The sequence below is a fragment of the Pieris napi genome, chromosome 6 (genome assembly GCF_905475465.1).
Source record: "Pieris napi chromosome 6, ilPieNapi1.2, whole genome shotgun sequence".
Taxonomy (NCBI): Eukaryota; Metazoa; Arthropoda; class Insecta; order Lepidoptera; family Pieridae; genus Pieris; species Pieris napi.
Window position 1 is genome coordinate 8,698,878 of NC_062239.1, and position 22,632 is coordinate 8,721,509.

General features: G+C 34.7%; 1 protein-coding gene across 1 annotated transcript in view; it reads left to right on the forward strand.

The window, feature by feature from the left end:
- The first annotated feature begins 1,994 nt into the window (after window positions 1–1,994).
- The window catches only part of LOC125050051 (AP-3 complex subunit beta-2), a 32,166-nt gene continuing 11,528 nt past the window's right edge, over window positions 1,995–22,632 (forward strand). The window contains exons 1-18 of the mRNA XM_047649612.1: window positions 1,995–2,258; window positions 2,589–2,696; window positions 2,922–3,060; window positions 3,404–3,564; window positions 3,821–3,964; window positions 4,847–4,952; window positions 6,067–6,259; window positions 7,538–7,647; window positions 7,923–8,190; window positions 9,277–9,385; window positions 10,517–10,628; window positions 11,427–11,673; window positions 12,291–12,439; window positions 14,426–14,529; window positions 15,358–15,408; window positions 15,809–15,920; window positions 16,371–16,533; window positions 17,319–17,521. Of these exons, the coding sequence (XP_047505568.1) occupies window positions 2,152–2,258; window positions 2,589–2,696; window positions 2,922–3,060; window positions 3,404–3,564; window positions 3,821–3,964; window positions 4,847–4,952; window positions 6,067–6,259; window positions 7,538–7,647; window positions 7,923–8,190; window positions 9,277–9,385; window positions 10,517–10,628; window positions 11,427–11,673; window positions 12,291–12,439; window positions 14,426–14,529; window positions 15,358–15,408; window positions 15,809–15,920; window positions 16,371–16,533; window positions 17,319–17,521 (2,586 nt within the window). The 5' untranslated portion in view covers window positions 1,995–2,151. The remainder of the gene's footprint in view (window positions 2,259–2,588; window positions 2,697–2,921; window positions 3,061–3,403; window positions 3,565–3,820; window positions 3,965–4,846; window positions 4,953–6,066; window positions 6,260–7,537; window positions 7,648–7,922; window positions 8,191–9,276; window positions 9,386–10,516; window positions 10,629–11,426; window positions 11,674–12,290; window positions 12,440–14,425; window positions 14,530–15,357; window positions 15,409–15,808; window positions 15,921–16,370; window positions 16,534–17,318; window positions 17,522–22,632) is intronic.

Sequence of the window (22,632 nt, forward strand, 5' to 3'; positions counted from 1 at the left end):
ACTTTAAGTTTTCCATTTTGTAAAATGAGTGACGCAAACAGAAAAAAACAAATGAATGACGGTCATCCAAGCACAAATACATGAGTAAATAGCTGTACAAATTTGAATTTGGAATTCCTTACCAAAGAGGTGATCATCGTGATTAAAGTGGCCAGTACGAAATACGCCAATTTCATATGTAAGGACCTAATATTAGTCAGATCAAAATCCGTTGTGTAGTTTAGAAAAACTAATCGCACATGCTACAGACCTGGATAGCAACTTTCTTTTATTCTATTTAGTGATAGAGATAATTTAAATATAATACCTGTGTCTTCCTTGTAGGTTTCTTTGGAGTTGTTTGGGAATTCTTGTTGTTCAGTTTGACCTGATTTTCTTTAACCTTTGGATTATAATCCTTCAAAATAATGAAATTGTTAAGTTATGTTGTCACTGTTGTGCACACCTTTATCTGGCTTCAAGTTTTGTCAAAACTGATTTATTACCTTGTCATTGTTGGCTTTATTTGCTTTTGGGATATCAATTGTTTTCAAAATGATTTTATTTGTAATATCCTGAAATATATAAATAACATCTATTAATTTAAATATCATGTGGAGTGGTTCGCACTCAGGTGTTAAGGTGTATTATAATATCCACTGTCCATTATAAGTGGGAATGGGCTCAGATCTGGCTGGACAGAGTTTCGGTACTACAAGTGCAACATGGATTATTTGAGGTATTAGAATATCTCTGACTACCCTGCAGGGTAATAAAGTACTGTTGTGAGCATAAGTACTTCAATAACTTCAAAAAACAAATATTTATTTTTGCCTATGATTTGGATTTTGCTATCAATCTTCAACTCCACTACTGCTTCACTGCACCATATTTAAAAACACCCCGCATGAAGAAAGAAAGGGACGCGTGATTAAAGTTTTAGACTTTAGTAAGCATCCATTGTGAATAGTGAATATTATGATGCGGGCACCAAGGAAATTCATAGTTTGTTATTTTACTTGAAGTAAGTTTTTTGTTAGTATTTTATACTGGAACAAATAAAGTAAGTACTTATATAAAATCTTAAATATTTTGTATTTTCATTTAACATCATTGAACAGCTTGCCAGTTAGTGGACTGTGAAAAGTGTGTTTAAAATTTATATGTATTTAATGTCAGGAGTATCTGAATATGTAATGTATGTATAAGCAAGCTGCACTAGATGACTAAATATATGAGGGTGAGACGTAAGAACCTAACAACCCTACGGATCCCTAAGCCCTACGGACGTACCCTAATACATAAATAGTGAATATATAAACATATAAATTATTACGGGATGTAATATATAAATATGATGTAGGATGTCTGCACCAAGAGACCTAAGGTAACAGACGGAGCCCTACGGGTAGGATCAAAAGTTCGAGGTGGTGGGATTATCTCAAAGCTAGCGGGCAGGCTCACCACGATAATTAAGGGCTTGAAGTAGTCTTCGCCACTTTGAGAGGAAGCGAGAAATGAACAAGACAGAGCAATATTCAAATCTCATTTATTGTTATAAAACAATACCTTAAATACTAATTACACCCATTTACACATACATGATATTTTCCTAGTGAGCTGTTGGTATATCGCGCAACCTCAGCTGTTAAGATTGGAACACATATGAGCCGTGTCAGCAGATGATCAATATTTAAATAAAATATAATTAAAATTGCTCTTCAGCTGCTAATAATATTTAGCACACACCGGATCCATGTCAGCAGTTTGTTGATGTTCAAATGATGAAATTTGAACAATCATTGTCTTAGAACTAACTACATAACCTGGTAAAGTTAGTTTGCTCATTTTAGTTTAGCTTCTAAACTAAAGATAGCGTGATACCTATATATATAATATTTTAGTATCTTATGTAACCTGTCGATTACTGTATAATATGTACTATACTAGTAAAGTCATGGTAGGTTATCAGTGCTGTTCTGTGGTCAAGTGTCATCCGTCAAGACTACAATTTAATGTTAAATGTAGTCTGCCTGTGGTTCTGTCATGTGTATGGTTTTAGTATGTTCAAAATATTATATCTTATATTTTGATTAGGGTTTCTTCTAGTGTTTAGCTTTAGCCTTTCACATAAAAGAGAAAATAGCAAAAAAATTTGAGAGTTTATTCATAATGGCTACAACGCCATCGTATAACAACGACAAAGTGGTGACAGGGGAGGTTGAATACCCTGCAGGTGACCCAGCATCTGGAGCTTTCTTCCAACCAGATTATAAAAAGTATGTTCTTATGATTTGCTTTAGACATGTGAAACCGAGAAACCATTAATAATTTCTTATATCGTTAATTTATGTCAAATTGGAGTTAGTCCCTCTGGGTATTAAGGAGTTATAATATCCATGTTTTATAATTTTCCTAATTAAGCAATACATGAATACATTCAAAACTAAAATAGTTATGGCTATCTTAAAAATGAAACCTAGAAGTCAATTGGCTTTACACAGTCAACAATTGAGTTACAAATTAGTCACTAATGAATTTCACATTTTCAATTTTAATGCATTTACTTATAAGAAAAGAGCTTGTTTCAAAGTTTGAGAACATTTCAGAAATGAAGATCTAAAGCAAATGTTAGATGGTTCTAAAGATTCATTGAAACTTGAAGCTATGAAAAGGATTATTGGGATGATTGCTAAAGGAAGAGATGCATCTGACATGTAAGTATTCTGAAATGGGCTTTAATGGGAATAAAACAAATATGCAAAGTATATCATTGCTATAATCTCTGACATTGCAGATAGATGACAGATTAAATTATTACCTCAAGTAAATTAAAAGTTGTTTTATAACATACATTATTACAATGAACCAATAAAATCCTTAAAGGCAATTTTAATAATCTTATCTTAAATCATTTTGCCTTCAAAATTTTAACATTACAGGTTTCCAGCGGTAGTTAAAAATGTTGTATCAAAAAACATTGAGGTGAAAAAACTTGTGTATGTGTACTTAGTGCGGTATGCAGAAGAGCAACAGGACTTGGCACTGTTGTCTATTAGCACCTTCCAGAGAGCCCTTAAGGTAATCTTATTACTTAATTTAACTTTAAGAGAACAACAACTAGAGAAAGCTTATAACTAATTTACTTAAAGCATATTAGATTCCAACTGCCTAGATTAAAAAAGAGTCAATTATAACAGACAAAAGGTATTCAATAAGTTTGTAAAATGTTCTAGTTTGTATAATTTGTTTTGATTTTGATTTTATTTATTTTTAATTATTTTTATTATTACTTTGTAGGTTAAGAAAATTGTAAAACTGTATTATAAAATTAATTATAAATGAATAATAAACAAAAAAAAAATTGTTTTATTAAGCGAGTAAATATTTTTTCCTAGTAATAATATTTTTATGTATTGTACAGGACCCAAACCAATTGATTCGTGCCAGTGCTTTGCGGGTGCTGTCATCAATCCGTGTTCCAATGATAGTTCCCATAGTGATGTTAGCTATTCGAGACTCAGCCAGCGATATGAGTCCTTACGTGAGGAAGACGGCTGCTCATGCCATACCTAAATTGTATAGGTAAGATTATATTTAATGTAAACATTTTTGGGCTTATATCATTAAATCCTATTTGTTGTTGGGTGATCTTATAAGGCATTAAAATATTAGTATTTTTTATAAAGTGTTCAGTTTTATTAAATGAGGAAAATATAGTTCTGAAACTAATAATATTAATATCTTGAAGTGAGTGTTTGGTTATATAATCATATTATAATTAAAATTGCATTTAAACATTTATCTGTTGATAAAGATCATATTTCTTCTGTTACTTTAGCTTAGACCCAGAGCAAAAAGAGGAGTTGGTGGGAATAATAGACAAGCTGTTGTCTGACAAAGCACCCCTTGTAGTTGGTTCTGCTGCTATGGCCTTTTCTGAGGTGTGTGCTGATCGAATGAGCCTTATACATCGGAGTTACAGGTATATATTTTTACTTAATTTTCTTGCGACAGACTCGCGTAGCCATAAACAAAAGGAGTACTACAAGACGCGTACACGCAACGTACACATAGGAACGCGAATTTGATAGACATGTACGATAGCCCTCTGGTTGGAGTGCTCGTGCTTCTACAGTAGCTTAATTTGACCGATGCCTCAAGTAGCCTTAACTAGATAACATATGGCTATGGTTCAATGTTATGTTACCTCATATTGTAAGTACATAATGTAATTTAATCAATCAATCATTGATGATTGAAAATATAAAGTACATAGTTGTAAAATAGCCTTTGGTTTTTGTTTAAAAAATATTTTTAGAAAATTCAAATCTTAATATATATAAATTACGTGTCACGTTGTTTGTCCGCTATGGACTCCTAAACTACCGAACCGATATCAATCAAATTTGCACATCGTGTGTGGTTTGATCCAACTTAAGAGATAGGATAGCTTACATCTTAATTTTTACCCGCAATATTATTTTATTGCAAATATTTATTTATTATTTGATACAATTTTAACAGATGGCGCTGTGTTAAATGTACCAGAGTTTCACATAAGCTATCTACCTTTCACATAAGTTCTCCTACCGTTTCCCTTGAATAGTTTACAACTATGTAATATATAAAAAAAACCTTAGCCACAGCAATGCAGTAATTTATAAATTTTAATGCAGGTGTAAAATCTATATAGACTTTAGATAATCTAATCTATGTATCTCCTTATAAATTCATATAATACTGCTCAATGCTGTGGCCCTTATGCCAAACCCAAAGTGAACAATCACTCTCTGGCAGATGTATAGAGCTACATTACCATAGACTATTCCCACAGTCCAAAATAAACATTAAGCACTGGTTTTAGGAAGCTTTGTGCGCTATTAGCTGATGTTGATGAGTGGGGTCAGCTGGCCTTACTAAACGTTCTCACTGTATATGCTAAGACGTGCTTCCCGGATCCAAATCTTGAAGTAAGAAAATTTTGTTTACATAACCTATTGAGCTTTAAGAAACTAACTTTACATATTATATAAAATATATTGTACAGAATAAGTATTTTAGCGAATATATCACTGTTAGTATATTAAACAAAGGGTGTTTCACACAAACCTTTTCTTCCTTAATTAGTTTTTTTTTGACGTGATAACGTCTTTAAAATCGTTTTAGTCGGGTGACATGTTCAGAAACTTGTGTCACACCAAAACCTCACGAGCGCGATCGCAGGTATAACGAGAGAGACGGACGTCTCATCTCGAGCGCTGCCAGTCATTCCGTGAATGTATGAAGAAAAATGTATATCATAGTCGAATAAGTAAACTTGTCATTTTACACCCGAAATTTATCATCAAAAATGTGAATAACACGATAGATGTAATTTAAAATTTGAAAAAATTGTTATCTTCATTAATTCCTTACTTCCCAAAAACTTATATCACCAATAAGACGTTATCACGTAAACATCTCGATCGTAAACCTACTTTACAAACAACCAATATTTTTTTTTTTATAAATTTAATATTAACTGGTCGATTAATAACGACTAGAGTCTGGCTAATGAAAGAAGATAACGAAAAAGCCCGGCAAATTAAAAAAAAAATTAGTATGGTATCCCTTAAAGATTGATATATTTCGTGGATTAAACTTACTTGATACTTGATTTTATTTTATTATTTTTTACATTGATAGTAACTGTATTTCTATGAAATTAAATACTATACGTATTTAGTCTTTTACTTTTGATACTTAAAATGACTAGCATTGCATGGAAAACTAAAACTATATTTATTATAAAACACAACTTTATTCGGAATATTCAAATATTCTATGAAATAAAACAAAGTTTAGGCTATCATACCTATTAACTATTCGAAAAAAATATATAATAGAAGTAAAAATGAGAAATCGCATAATCGCATGAAGTATCAAGACAATAAGTCATTAATGACATTCTGTATTGCCATCCGAAAGTTTTCAAATAATTCAATTATCTTCTTTCATTAGCTAGACTGTATGAGTACGGCATGAAAATTATACACCTACATATTAACACGAGAATTAAAATGGAAAATTAAATTTTCCTTACAGAATTACTCAAGTGACGGTGAGGAAAAACCATTCTACGACTCAGATAGTGAGACCAGTGATCACAAAAGGACTGTCTCACCATCAGTGGACCCTGATCTTCGACTGCTCCTACGGGCAGCAAAACCTCTTTTGCAAAGCAGAAACGCGGGTGTGGTTATGGCGGTCGCACAATTATTTTATCACTGTGGCCCGAGTGAGTTAATCTAATATAATAATAATAATATAATTGGACAATTCACACCAATTGACCTAGTCCCATGCTAAGCTGGTGAAGCTTGTGTTATGGGTACTAGGCAACGGATATACATACATATTATAGATAGATAGACATATAAATACATATTTAAACACCCAAGACCTAAGCACAACACCAAATGCTCATCACATCGATGTTTGTCTCAGCCGGGGATCGAACCCGGGACCCATGGATTCGCAGTCAGGGGTACTAACCACTAGACCAATGAGCCGTCAAAATTATGCCGTATAAAATTATGGTAGAGGTTTCATGTGTGAAAATCATATAGATGTCAAAATTTTTGAAGTGAAACTCCTGTATCGGCGTTGGAAAAAAATTTACCGTCACATTTGTCGGTCCCTACCACGGTTGATTTGAAAAGTATCGAAGCCATTAATAATATAAAATATATAATAACGATAACATGGATAGTAATAAATCTATTACAATTTATAAATTTATTATTTATTTATTGTACATAAAAATGCCGCGTGTTTTTATTATCGAAGAAATAAATTAATAATTTGTATTAATTTTAATGACAATTAAATTCATAACATATCTTCCTTTTTCCCTCCCTCTAAGTATCTGAAATCTAAAGTTTTAGATTTGTATAAATATGAACAAGATTTAAATATTAGTTTGCCAAAGAAGTTTCACTTCTGACATGTGTAATAATTTCCTTTACTTGATCTATTGAAATAAAAAAAGTTTTGGGATAAACAGAATGGCGGAAAGATTTTTAGCATTTTCTTTTTCGTCCATTTTACGCCCTTGAGGCGTGACAGTAAAAAGTAAAAAAAAAAAAATTTCACGTTTTAAAGCGCACAAAAGTTCCGCTTTAAGTATTTTACAGTCATTATACTGCACTTTAAGTGATTAATTGTTTAAGATTATATATTGGTACCACGTAAAATGATGATGTTTAAGATATAAAAAAAATCAGTGGGGCTACAACCTGTTTAGGTCTTGGCCTCAGATTTCTGAATCTGTTTCATGGTCATTTTTAAATGTGATAGGCAAATAGGTGATCAGCCTCCAGTACCTGACACACGGCTTTGACTTTTTGGGTGTAAGACATGTCGGTTTCCTCACGATGTTCGTTGATGATGGAGTCCATTGGTGCACAGCCGGGGATCAAACCTACGACCTCGGTTATGAGAGTCGCACGCTGAAGCCGCTTGGCCAACACTGCTGAAAATACTATACTTCTTAAAATAAAACAATATTCTTTAGTACAAGAACTCCCGCCCGTGGCTAAGGCGATGGTTCGTTTGCTTCGTGCTCATGTTGAAGTTCAGAGTGTGGTCCTCAACTCTATTGCAGCGCTTACTGTCTCTAAGAGGGTATGTACACTTAGAAAATATATTGCCTTAAATAAGGAGTATTTAAAATTTTTGTTTCGCCATCTTGTGAGGTTGATTGTACAACATTCACGTATAAAATATTTTTAAACAAGAGTTGAAAAGCCAAGCGTTCATTTTAAAGCAAGCCTTATTTTAAAATCTGATTTATTTTTTATTTTAAAGCTTTGTTTTTTTATCGACTTGTAAAAGGCCGTAAACGCCATGATACAGTTTATAATTTTGCTCGTGGATTATAAGAAATTAACAATTTTCAGTCACTCTTTGAGCCATTCCTCAAATCTTTCTTCGTGCGTAACTCGGACCCCACGCACATAAAGTTGTTGAAACTGGAAATACTAACGAACCTAGCGACTGAAGCTAGCGCTCCCGTGGTGTTACGTGAATACCAGACATATGTCACTTCCAGTGATAAGGCATTCGTGGCCGCTACCATTCAGGCTATAGGAAGGCTAGCCGTGGCCATACAAACTGAGACTGAGACCTGCTTGAATGGTCTTCTTCATTTGCTGTCGAGTAAGGATGGTAAGTTATACTATGTATATTATTATGAACTAAAGAATTATTAAGTAGAATTAACGGAAGTAAAACCGGGGTATTAAACTTATTAGTTACTAGCTGGCCTGGCGAACATCGTACCGCCTAACAGTAGATTCAACAAATACATTATGTCTAAAAATCAAAATTTACCTTCCCGGAACCCCTCCACTAACATTTGAACTTGATATGGTATTAAAGTTCAAATTGTCTTTTAAGTATTATTACGAATATTTTGTATGGGTATATAGAAAAGTGTTGTTTTTAGACTTTTTCACTCAATTTTTTCAGTCAATCAGACAAATCGGTCAAGCCGTTTTCATGTTATGTCGTGACAACGGAAAACGGGTTTCATTTTTATATATATAGACTAGTGGACCCGACAGACGTTGTCCTGCATGATATTTCAAGCAATTAGTAAAACAAAGTATGAAAGTACCGACTGCAGCGCCATCTGGCAGGCTGATTTGTGAATCTAAACCATTCCCAGATCCCCTTGAACACACACAAAAAATTTCATCAAAATCGGTCCAGTCGTTTGAGAGAAGTTCAGTGGCATACACACTCACAGAAGAATTATATATATAAAGATTATACAAACTCTTTTGCAAAAGAAAACGGGCACCTAAGGAAATTTACCTTCTAAGGTCGACGTAGTCTGTATAATCGTGTAAATTAATATGCGTGAAGTGATTTCTGTCATTTTTTGAAAATCTATGTACACGGCTGAACAATAAGATGTCGGCAATAAAGACAAGAAGAATTTATTTCTTTTTTAAATTAAAGTTACAAATGTAAAAACCTTTTTTAACATTTCGCTTTTCGTCTTTGTATCCACAGATTGAAAACTGATCGTGTACAGTCATAGAATGCTTTACATTACATACATCCTACTTCATAGTATATAATATCATAATATATCATTTACATTATATATTTTTTATGATGAGTTATGAATGTCTGCTTAGAAAACTAAAACTAGTTGTCATTGTAATATAATTAAGTGATAGTAGTAAGCTATATATTTAATAACACAAAAAAATATTTTCAATATACCTAACCTATATTTTGCAGAATGGGTGGTATGTGAGGCGGTAGTGGTGGTGAAACGAGTGGTAGGCGGTGGCGCTAGTTCTGCGCGTGCGGCTGTTTCTCGAGCTGCGAAATTACTGCGTTCGGATAGGTGAGATATATCTTTAATTATTACAGTGTAAACTCAAGTAAGTAAGGGACCGAGCTTTTTTGTTCGTTATAGGGAGGGAAGAATTAATGTATGGGTATTGGGTACCCAAATAAGTATAACTCATTTTTACGTTATAGAGAGTATTGCGTAATATCCTATGAAGTTATAAAGAGTTTACTCTGTATTTATAAACATCTCTGTTATACAGATAATGATTCGATGTTGCTACATGTACTTGGTTAGTCCTCACTTATATTTATATCATTTAAAAAGGTTAATTAATACATCATTGTGCATTAAATAATTGGCACAGATTTTGTAATGCTTCGTTCTGATCGATCTATATTGCATTAAATCCGGTTACAACGCGTTATGCTAAACATTTGACACCCTATTAAGGGTTTAAATATGGCCCACGTTACATAATACTTCAGCACCAATTTAAAACAAAAGTCATATACAGTGTAAACTTTATAACGTCATAGATTATAAGGACAACTCTCTATAACGTAAAAATGAGTTAAATTTATTTGGTTTAACACAATACTCATATATTATTTCGTCCCTCCCTATAACGAAATCTCGATAAACATGCTCAGTCCCTTGAAATTCGTTATAAAGAGTAAACACTGTATACTGCAAATAACTGTCTCCATAAGTAGAGTATCTGAGTGGATATAGAACCGGCGTGGCGGTCTTGCCAACTAAGATAATTCTTATTTGCCGTCAGCTGTCAGTTATTTATTCATATTAACATGATTTTTTTTATGGCTCTGGCACGATTTTGCATTAGCCAGCGTCAAGTATAGGATTTTTTATAATTCATGCTTGTCTTTAGAAATTCGACCGTGTCCTCCATGTACGGTTAAGGCACTCGCCCGGTACCGCACAATTCTCCCAAAGGCCGAGAACAAATTTAAATTAAATTAAAACTTGCCCTCGAACCGGGAATCGAACCCGGTACCCTTCACCTAGCTGCCACTTATTAAGACCGCTAGGCTATGAGGCCTCTTCATTAACATGATAAATGTCGAACTATGTATCACTGTCAACGTCAAAAAAAGGTCTGCTGCAACCAAATCCCACGATTGTCTTTTCGCACAGACTATACATTGAATACTGATTTTGTAGACTAGCGGGTAATGCACGCGCGGCAGCTGTGTGGCTGGTGGCGGAACACGGGGCGAAGCACCCTCGAGCCGCTGCCATTTTAGCCCATATGGTATCCAATTTCGCCGACCAGGTATTTTAAAATTAATTTAATACGTGTGAAATGAAACGTTATCTAATATATATAAATTACGTGTCACGTTGTTTGTCCGCAATGGACTTCTAAACTACAGAACCGATATCAACCAAATTTGCACACCGCGTGCAGTTTGATCCAACTTAAAAGATAGGATAGCTTACATTTCATTTATACCCGCAATATTATTTTATTGCAAAATATTTGTTTATTATTTGATAGTTACAATTCTAACAGATGGCGCTGTGTTGAAAGTAGCAACGTTTCACATAAGCTATAATTTAATGGCATAACCACCAATAAAGCATGGTTGTGTTCTCCTACCGTTTCCCTTGAATAGTTTACCACTATGTGATATAACAGTTGACACATAGCGTGTATGAGATGGAGATTATTGACACCGTTACATGGGGCGCGTTACATGGGGGGGGGGCCCCCCCATGTAACGCGCCGTAACGTTTTTCTGTACCCAAGTACAGTGCTGTACCCAAGTATAGTGCTGTACCCAAGTATAGTAAAACGTTTCGTGACCACCTACTGACTCTTTATACCTACCTACCTGTACTGGAAAGTCGAAAATAATATTAACAACAACGGTTTAATTCAATATCTGGCCCCGCATCGTAACGTCTTACAAAAGGACCCCCTCCCCTCCCCCCATACATTCGTTACGTAATACTTGAACGTTGCCTAATCCGAATGTCCCGGATTTTATTTCCCGTAAGAATTCCCCGACCTACTTAAATTTACCACCATTCCAGGCTTAAAAATATATTTTTTTTAATTATTTTTCAGGAAGAATTAGTTAAACTACAACTCCTGTCGCTAGCGGTAAAACTATCCATAACCCAGCCAGACACATTACCAATGTGCAAATATGTCTTGCATCTCGCTCGCTACGACGCAAGTTATGATGTGAGAGACAGAGCTAGAATGCTTCGCAAGTTTATTGAGCCCCAAAATGAATCGCTATTAGCACAGTACGCGTCGCACATATTTTGTCCGGATAAACCGAAGCCCACTATACAGAGTAATTTTAAGGGTAAGTTTTAAAAGCTATTGAATATTTCGAAAATATATGAGACAAAACATTCTTTAACTAAGTCAGGTTTATAGTTTACTAGCGACCCGACTTTGCACGGAAAAGTCTGATCCGTAAACCTAAAAATATATATTCCTAGTCTTTCTTTCGTACAGTAACTTCAGAGACAGACTTGGTTTTTTAATATAATATATGCCTTAATATTCGGTCGCTGAGATTTTCATTTAGGCATTGTTCTACAAGTTTTCTCTAGAAATTATCCCCTTAAAACTTCACCTCAAAGGGCATTTTTGTTTTTGAAGGAAATTTTTGTTTAAATTTGACGTAGATAAATTATGATCGTTCGCATTAAACAAAGTATGGTTTTGAAAGGTATCATTATACAATTTAAATAAATATATGAATATATGTTTAAAGATTTTAATTTAAATAATAACAAGGAGACCTTTTTCATCGAAAATGGTCACGTGACCAGGTCTATTTTAGACAAGATTAAGGCAAGGTGACATTTTTTGCATGGTAAAAGTAACATAAATTGTTTTAACCTCTTTTTATGAATTTCAAGTTACTATTCAACACACGTAAATAAAAATACAATTATTTTGTTTATTTTTCAGATCGCGATCAATATACGTTAGGATCTCTATCCCAGTACATTGGAAGTGCGGCGGGAGGGTATACGCCATTACCGAGTGCACCCGCGCAAGCGTTGGCGGCTGAATTACGAGAACCGCCACCGCCGGAAGTACAGCCTACGCCTGTTCAGGTATTTACTTGTATATCGTAAAGCTAAGTACAAAAAAAAATGGTTCCTTTATGGTTTTATACATTTATATTTATTTACAGAAACACATTATCTTTACAGACTATGCCAATACGATAATATCAAGAAAAATTAAATAATGTATACCTATGTAATACAAGCTGGCCGTACGTACCGCCTAACAGTCGATTCTTTTTTTTTTTTTAATACTTATTCTGCTATTCGGGACAACAGTCTAGCTAGTAAGATAAAAAAAAGAAAGTTCATAATACAACAAATACATTATGTCTAAAAATCAAAATTTACCTTCCCGGAACCCCTCCACTAACATTTGAACTTTATGATATGGTATAAATATTAATACGAATATTTTGTATGGGAATATAGAAAAGTGTTGTTTTTAGACTTTTTGACTCATTTTTTTTTTATTTTTCTCTCCGTAAGATATAAAATAGATATAGTATAAAAAAAGAATCAGACAAATCGGTCAAGCCGTTTTCATGTTATGTCGTGACAACGGAAAACGGGTTTCATTTTTATAAAATCTAACGTCAAATGTGTTTAATCTATATAAGATTAAACACATTTGACGGCTCATTGGTTTAGTGGTTAGTACCCCTGACTGCGAATCCATGGGTCCCGGGTTCGATCCCCGGCTGAGACAAACATCGATGTGATGAGCATTTGGTGTTGTGCTTAGGTCATGGGTGTTTAAATATGTATTTATATGTATATCTATCTATATATCTATGTATATCCGTTGCCTAGTACCCATAACACAAGCTTCACCAGCTTAGCATGGGACTAGGTCAATTGGTGTGAATTGTCCTTAAAAAAAAACATAATATACACAATATCGCTACTGAATTCACTCTGCAAACATATAAATATGTCGATAGTGTCTTAGATAGCATTCAGTAGGCCCAACGTCTTTTCTAACGGGGATCTGTGCAAGAGACTGGTTCTGGCCCTTGGTATCGCAAACAACCTTTGCCTTCGCCGTCGCACATATAGCATTGGAACAAAGAAACGAAAAAAAAAAGTTCTTGGAGTACACTTTGGTTGCATACTAACTAGTGTTTAACATTGCCTACAACCAATGTGTAGGCAATGTTAATGCAAATGCGGAGCATGTAGAGAAATGTTGCTAAAACGTAAAAGTTACCTATATACCTATACTATATACCTGCGTGTTATATAGTATGTAAATATACCAATAATGTATAAATGTTCCTAAAAAAAAAATATAGTTCAAAAATAGAAATAAATCAGTGGCGCTACAACCTCTAGGTCTTGGCCTCAGATATCTGAATCTGTTTCATGATCATTTTCAAATCTAATAGGCAAGTAGGTGATCAGCCTTCAGTGCCTGACCCACGCCGTCGACTTTTTGGGTCTAAGACATGTCGGTTTCCTCACGATGTTTTCCTTCACCGTTCGAGCGAATGTTAAATGCGCACATAGAAAGAAAGTCCATTGGTGCACAGCCGGGGATCGAACCTACGACCTCAATAATTTAACACTATAAATAATCTTTGTCTAAAAAATATTCGTGTACACCTTAGTCCAGGTCTAGTATTGTTTTTTTTTTTTTTAATTGCTCTGGCCCGATTTGTGCATTAGCCAGCGTCAAGTATAGGATTTTTTTTTATAATTCGTGCTTGTCTTTAGAGATTTGACCGTGTGTCCTCCATGTACGGTTTAAGCACTCGCCCGGTATCGAACAACGCTCCCAAAGGCCGAGAACAAATTTAAATTAAATTAAAACTTGCCCTCGAACCCGGTACCCCTCACCTAGCTGCCACTTAATAAGACCGCTAGGCTATGAGGCCCCCTCCAGTATTGTTTTGTTTTTAAATAAAGCACTAGTTTTGTGACGTCATATGTAAACGATTCAATGTTCTAATAGATAGCGTATATTTAATACTTTGAAGTAATCTAAATGTATAAATCTAATTTTATTAATAAATGAAAAATTATGTAATGCAGAAGAACAAAAAAACATTCTACTCTGAACCGGAAGGTGAGTCTGCCTCAGGGTCTACATCTTCTGCCTCCGATTCCTCCTCGGGCTCCGAAGAATCTTCTGACGAGTGAGTATTGTACTATATAATAATAAAAAGGGTGCGTGTACTTATGTATGCGCGTAAGAAGTTATACCTCTTTGGCATTATTAAAAATAGTTTTTGATTGTATGCAAATAATTGATTACAATTAAATAATAAAAAAAAAGGAGTCATTATAGTCAATAAAGTTCAGTTTACATTTGAAAAATTAACTAAATAAATATTTACTATCATTTTTTTACATTAAGTGTAACATAAATTTTATTATTATTCGAATGTTGTCTTTAAATTATGTCCAATGCCGTAGCATCTTCCGTGGGCAACTTCATTCTGTTAATTTTGTGTCACGGTGCGCGCGCATTGTAAAATTTCACTCTCGTCATTTTTTCATAACGCGGCTAAAGAAGTATAACTTCAATAATAATAATAAAAGCCTTTTATTTCAGATACTTTACATTTAAATACAATATTTTTATCATCTCATTAATTCCTAGGTTTCTATGTGCCCTTTTTTGGCAAAGGCGCTGTTCAAATCCCACCATTTGTCTGTACTTTGCCACTCTCTGCCATGTATCAGGTCTATCCACCTTCTAAATTTGTGTTCCTCGTTTATTTGGGCACCGGTTTAAAACTTTGTAGCTCCACTTTTGTGTTCCTGTTGCCATGTGCCCCCCCCCCTTAAGTTTATTTATTTTCATTTTGACATGCTTCCTTAGTTATTGTTAATAATGTATTACTTATTTTATCAACAACAACGAGAAAAAATAAATCGTATTGTTAAATTAATACTTCGTTGTTTAGAGATAATTTAATTTTAATTAGATTTTAAATATTGAAAGTAAATTTCCTCAACAGGGATGAAGGAAACGATAATGAAGAAAAGCCCAAACAAACGAACAACTACAAGTAAGTACATTATAAACAAGGTAAAAAAAAACATTGTGCTACTTTTTTCTGTATGTATCTATTCCACAGACTTCTTTATCTGTTTCTCCATTATTTCCTTAATAGACAAGTAGATCAGCCTTGTGTGCCTAACATTTTCCTTAGTACTATATGATAAATAGATAGATGTCTTCGTAAAAATGTAATTACCGTTATATTTTATTTTAATCTATCTCACAGTATTGTACTATCTCAGTACAGTACTAGCAATTTCTTGTTTTGAGAACTAGCAGTTAATGTAACATTGGAAGCATTTAATGTATATTTTTTATTTGACGTTTATAAGTGTACATTGTGATATCTATATGAATAAATGATTTTTCATTAAAAAAAAAAGTATAATCTAAGCAAAATTATTTAGGTCCAACTCTGACAGTTCGGATAGTGAGTCTGACAGCGCATCATCGAGCTCTGATAGTGGGAGTGATAGCGAGGCCTCTAGCGAAGAGGAGGCACCGAAAAATGACACTAAGGTTTTTACCTTTATATTTTTTATATTTTTGTTTTTTTTAGTAAACAACTTAAATGTAATTTTTTTGTCCGACGTGAGATAAGTCAGCGTTAGAAGCCTGTAAGTTACAGCAGCTTACTTTCAACTAAATAGGAAAATAGTTGCTCCGACTCCAGATATGCTGGATACCTCAGACTACTGAACCGATTTTGATGAAAATTAGACTGTTCTCTAAGTTGAAATATGATTCAGACTTTGTGTACGAAAAAAATCTAAATTAATATTCATTACGAAATTTAGGACACGTGCTTGGAAGTCTAAAGCAGGGTATCAAATTCTAATATTTTCAAACAATCTGATATCTTCAGGTCAAAGATATAACCTCCCTTTTGCTTATTTTTACGTTCACTTTTAAATAGTGTATACCCCAAACTTGATATGCATTCGCTTATCATCCAAATACTTGTTTAAGCCGCCAGAACCGGTAAAAGAAGAGACGGTGAAGAAAAATGAAAAGTCTAACCTGGAACTCTTGTTAGAATTGGATGAGGTGGCCAGCACCCTGCCAACCATGACGCCAACGTGTGGAGGATTCCTTTCACCCCCTACTATGGCCCCTTCGGGGATAGCTGAAGGTATTATGAAAGCCACTACACGCAATACTTTTTTTAATTTTTTTCAAATTATTTAAACCCGTAGTACATACTTAATATAAAAATAAGTATCTAATCTTTAAGTTAAAAAATTTATTTGAAAAAAAATCATTTTAATTCAATTTTATATGTTACCTTATAACATACCATAATAATATACAGTGTAAACTCTTTATAACGAATTTCAAGGGACCGAGTATTTTACTTCGTTATAGGGAGAGAAGAGAAAAAGCACCAAATTTAATAAATTACAATAATTTATATATATAATAGATAGGTGACAATGGTGCGTTTAGTAACTGAGACCAAAATGTCCTACAGGCATTGTAATCTAAGAATAATGGCACACGTGTTAATGCAATTAACAATAACAAAGGCGAGACGGCTGTTTATGTCCTCAGGTGTCTTAGATATTTCGGCACCTCAATAGGTTAGTTTTGTAATCTGATTATAAAAACAATTACACTTAAGTTTGTTGTTGATGTCTAACAATGGAAATATTTCTTCGCAATAGAGAGTGGGAATTGCGTTATAAAAAGTGAAAATTAACGTCTGTGTTATATTTTTTTTACGTTATAGACAGTTTTTCGTTATAGCGAAAGCGTTTACACTGCAATATGATTTTACTTAGTAAAAAGTCTAGTAATTTTAATCTCAAAATATCATTTATTAATGTAAGTAACTTTATGTAAACATAATATGAGCGTCAGAAACAAATAATGCTTCCAAATTTACATTAAAATTTCGTTTCTTTAACTTGTTTTCAGAAGACATGATAACTCCAGTCGGTCCAAGCATAGTTCCGAACCGAAGCATCGAACTGATATCCCGTGTGATGTCTGGCGGTTTGTCCGTAAACGCTCGATGGACACGCGCGCCTCACCTCTACTCGGCCAAAATGTGCGCTATACAGCTCACTATAACAAATCACACGTCTGATGACGTCACAGATATACGGGTTAATAAGAAGGTAAGAAGCTAACAAGTTTTAGAATTCTACTATTGTTATAGTGGTTTCAAATGTAATATACCATGATTTAGATAATATTATTCCGTACAATCTATCTATCTATCTATATATATAAAAATGAATTGCTGTTCGTTAGTCTCGCTAAAACTCGAAAACGGCTGGACCGATTTGGCTAATTATGATCTTAAAATATTTGTGGAAGATCAGGCAAGGTTTAAACCAGAGTTCCCCAAACTTTTTTGAGTCGTAGACCCCTTGCCATGTTTTTCCGTGTTGGGTAGACCCCCTACTTACCTGATATTGATTTCCTGTAAATTTCTAACTGTAGTGAAGTTTAGTGTTAAAAACTTAAAGTAAAAACACATGTTAATTTATACATTTTTTAATTGAATTTAAATTAAAACTACTCAAAATAAAATTTTGTATCTGTTTGTTTGAAATGTATATGTTTTGATATTATAAGATAGTATGATGTAAGTAAATAGATACTATTAGTGTACGTGTTGAGATCCACTATCGTGGACCCCCATTTTCATTTCATGGTCCCCCCAATTTTACCCCAACGTAGACCCCTTGTAGGTTGTGGGGGTCGATATAGACCACTTTGGGAATCACTGGTTTAAACGATGGAAAACGTGAATAATAATTAAAGAAAATTACTAAAAACGACAATTGAATTTCCCAATACAAACTGTTCTTAGTTGGGAAATTGGACGTCTTTTTAGAAATAAAAAATTGTCGCTTGGTTGTCATTTACATATTTGTAGATTCTTTCAAAAATATGCGTTTCATAGTATTAGTATGTAGTCTGCTGTATGAGGGCTGACCTCTTTGGTCTGTTTTAAAAGTTTTGACACAAATATGTGTTGGTGGAACAGAGTTCACGTGGTCATCTAGTAAATAATAAAATTGAGGTGGAAATGGTCTAGCTCCCTCTTTATTAAATTTACATTTAAGATATACTGGGCCGCTTGAAGGTTTAAAGTGGTCACGTGACCATATGAGCGCCAATGCCATTTCGTTTGGCGACTGCGCATCACTTTTCTCGTTATTTATATATTTTGTACTTTGTATTCAGAATAAGTATGTCGTTTACTATTGGCGGTCTGACCGCCGCGTGCGTCACAGTCACGTCGTACTCCGCTATAATAAATCATTAAAAATACAACAAACGAATATTCTTGCACATAGTATTGTCTTTGATTTACATAACTTTTACACATTTAAAGAAAAACGCTTTTTACCGGATTAAAGTTATGTATTATTATTATAAATTTACAACTATTTGACATAATTTTAAATTTATCCGACGTTTCGCGTGCTTTACAGCGTGCGTGGTCACGGTGACTGAAGACAAAAGATGTTGAATGTCAAAAGGTATCACAGCTGCAGAGAAAGTTGCCTTATCTGTATTTGTTTCCCCGGAGTTGGTATCGACTAAAAGATGGAGGGTTTTGGCAAAAATGGCTCACGGTGTCCTCTGTTTTCGCGGATTGTTTTTCTTTTTGAGATTTTAATTTGGATATTATTGGATCCCAGGTGTTTGACAATTTTAGGCCGTCTTCTCTATTGAAATTGGGGTGTTTTTTGATTTCAATGGCTTCGCGTACCAATCTTGGGAAGAATCTTTTCTCTTTCGCAAGTACTTTTGGTTGGTCAAAGCGTATGTAGTGATTAGGCCTATCTAGTATGTGTTCACAGACTGCTGATTTTGTGTGTCGTCTATGTCTTATGTCTGCAATGTGTTCTTTGAGTCTGCTGGACATATTGCGTTTAGTTTGCCCTATGTAAGACAGGCCACAGTCGCAATCCAGTTTGTATATACCTGCATCTTGCAATGGGGTGTTACTTTTGATTGGTCTTAGGAATTGCTGAATCTTCTTGTGCGGCTTGAAAATTGTATGAATAGAAGCTCGTTTTAGGATCCGGCTAATTCTATCTGTAACTCCCTTTACATATGGCAAGTAGGCTGGCTGGCGTGGAACTGTTTGTGTCTTGTTTTTGTTTTTGTGATGTAGCCGGGGGATGCGCAGCTTGTTTCGGTGTAGCACCTGTTTGACATGCTGTAGTTCCTCCTCGAGGTGGGCATCATCACAAAGACGCTGGGCTCTCTGAAACAAACATTTACCGACAGAAAGCAGTTGTGAAGGGTGGTGGTGGGATTCACCATTGAGGTACCTATCTGTGTGGGTTGCCTTCCTGTGTATTGTGTGACCTAGTGTGCCATCTGCTTTGCGTATAATTAAAATGTCTAAAAAGGGCAGACAGTTGTTGTTTTCTTGTTCAACAGTAAATTTAATGTTCTTGTGTATTGAATTTAAATGTGCTAGAAATGCAGATATTTTGTCATTGGGGAGTACTACAAATGTGTCATCGACATATCTCTTGTACAGTCGAGGTTTAACCGGGGCATTGGCTAGAGCTCTCTCCTCAAAGTCCTCCATGAAGATGTCAGCGACTATGGGTGACACTGGAGAACCCATGGCTACTCCATCAACCTGCACATAGAACTCATCTTTCCACATTAAGTATCCTGATGTGAGACAGTGTTTTACAATATCTACATAATCTGTGGAAAGATGAGTTCTATGTGCAGGTTGATGGAGTAGCCATGGGTTCTCCAGTGTCACCCATAGTCGCTGACATCTTCATGGAGGACTTTGAGGAGAGAGCTCTAGCCAATGCCCCGGTTAAACCTCGACTGTACAAGAGATATGTCGATGACACATTTGTAGTACTCCCCAATGACAAAATATCTGCATTTCTAGCACATTTAAATTCAATACACAAGAACATTAAATTTACTGTTGAACAAGAAAACAACAACTGTCTGCCCTTTTTAGACATTTTAATTATACGCAAAGCAGATGGCACACTAGGTCACACAATACACAGGAAGGCAACCCACACAGATAGGTACCTCAATGGTGAATCCCACCACCACCCTTCACAACTGCTTTCTGTCGGTAAATGTTTGTTTCAGAGAGCCCAGCGTCTTTGTGATGATGCCCACCTCGAGGAGGAACTACAGCATGTCAAACAGGTGCTACACCGAAACAAGCTGCGCATCCCCCGGCTACATCACAAAAACAAAAACAAGACACAAACAGTTCCACGCCAGCCAGCCTACTTGCCATATGTAAAGGGAGTTACAGATAGAATTAGCCGGATCCTAAAACGAGCTTCTATTCATACAATTTTCAAGCCGCACAAGAAGATTCAGCAATTCCTAAGACCAATCAAAAGTAACACCCCATTGCAAGATGCAGGTATATACAAACTGGATTGCGACTGTGGCCTGTCTTACATAGGGCAAACTAAACGCAATATGTCCAGCAGACTCAAAGAACACATTGCAGACATAAGACATAGACGACACACAAAATCAGCAGTCTGTGAACACATACTAGATAGGCCTAATCACTACATACGCTTTGACCAACCAAAAGTACTTGCGAAAGAGAAAAGATTCTTCCCAAGATTGGTACGCGAAGCCATTGAAATCAAAAAACACCCCAATTTCAATAGAGAAGACGGCCTAAAATTGTCAAACACCTGGGATCCAATAATATCCAAATTAAAATCTCAAAAAGAAAAACAATCCGCGAAAACAGAGGACACCGTGAGCCATTTTTGCCAAAACCCTCCATCTTTTAGTCGATACCAACTCCGGGGAAACAAATACAGATAAGGCAACTTTCTCTGCAGCTGTGATACCTTTTGACATTCAACATCTTTTGTCTTCAGTCACCGTGACCACGCACGCTGTAAAGCACGCGAAACGTCGGATAAATTTAAAATTATGTCAAATAGTTGTAAATTTATAATAATAATACATAACTTTAATCCGGTAAAAAGCGTTTTTCTTTAAACGAATATTCGCGAATTCGGAGTACAAAAAACTATAAAGTAGTGCTTATAGTATCAGTGCAAGTGATTGTGAAGGATTTATTAGACTAATCTCCGATATAAATCTAGTAAAACATACAAACATTTCAAAAGTGTAGCAAATGTTTAAAACTTGTAAATAGCATTAAAACGATTAAATAGTGCAATCCTGAAGAAAACTTTCAATAGTTCAAATATCGGATCGGTAATAAAGTGATAAATTGACTGTCTAAAAGAACAAAAATTCGTTATCGTTTTAAAGTGAAAGTGCCGTCAACAAGTGATTCATTATTCGAACAAAGAAGACAATGACTCATACCGGATCGATCTAACGAAACGGAGAATACGTACAGAGTATTCGCGAGTTACGACATGTGCACAGTTGCGCACTGAACAGAACGCTGCACGAAAAGTTTGAAACCAAGTTACCGTACGATCAAATCTCAGGGCGGCCATATTATTATTTCTTATGATTTTGATATTTTTTTTTCTTTTTCTTCTCTGTTTGGTACCAACATTGCAATTACTATAGCTCCGCAAAATATTTTTACAGAAGGAAAGAAATAAAAAGTAAAAAACAAATTTGATAGACAATCTTCACATTAACATTACACCCTTATCAAAAACAAGTGTGACTGTGTGGCACTAAAACCTAATCATCGCGTTATCCTCTGGCTTTTCACAGAGGACTGTAGGAAAAAAATAAAATTGGCAAAACACATAGTTAATTGCGCTTTATTATACACAAAATTCGTCCGGCTGTCTAGACGTAAATACATAGTGTAACGAAGCTCCGTATTTCTACGAATAAACTGTGAATATACTGTGAACTCCGGTGTAAAAACATTTAAATTTCATACATATTGTGATAAACTATACTGCAACTAAAACATCCAAGTGCAAACTGTGTTATCAAGATAATTATTCAGTGGTTAAAAAGTGGAAAAAACTTTTGAGGTTACCTGCCAAACAAACCGAGTATAGACTATAGACACAATTTCAACAAAACTAAGGCGGGTCAGTACTACCAACATAATAGTCCTATTAAGCTGCGTTCACAATAATACGTTTCATTTCACGTAAGCGACAGCGGCAAAAATGGATAACCTTCAATCTTTTTTTGAACAAATGAAAAATAGAAATGTCAAAACAAACCGATGACATTATGGCACGGATTGATGAAAAACTAGTTCCTTTTAGACTTGAAATGCAGGAATTAAAAT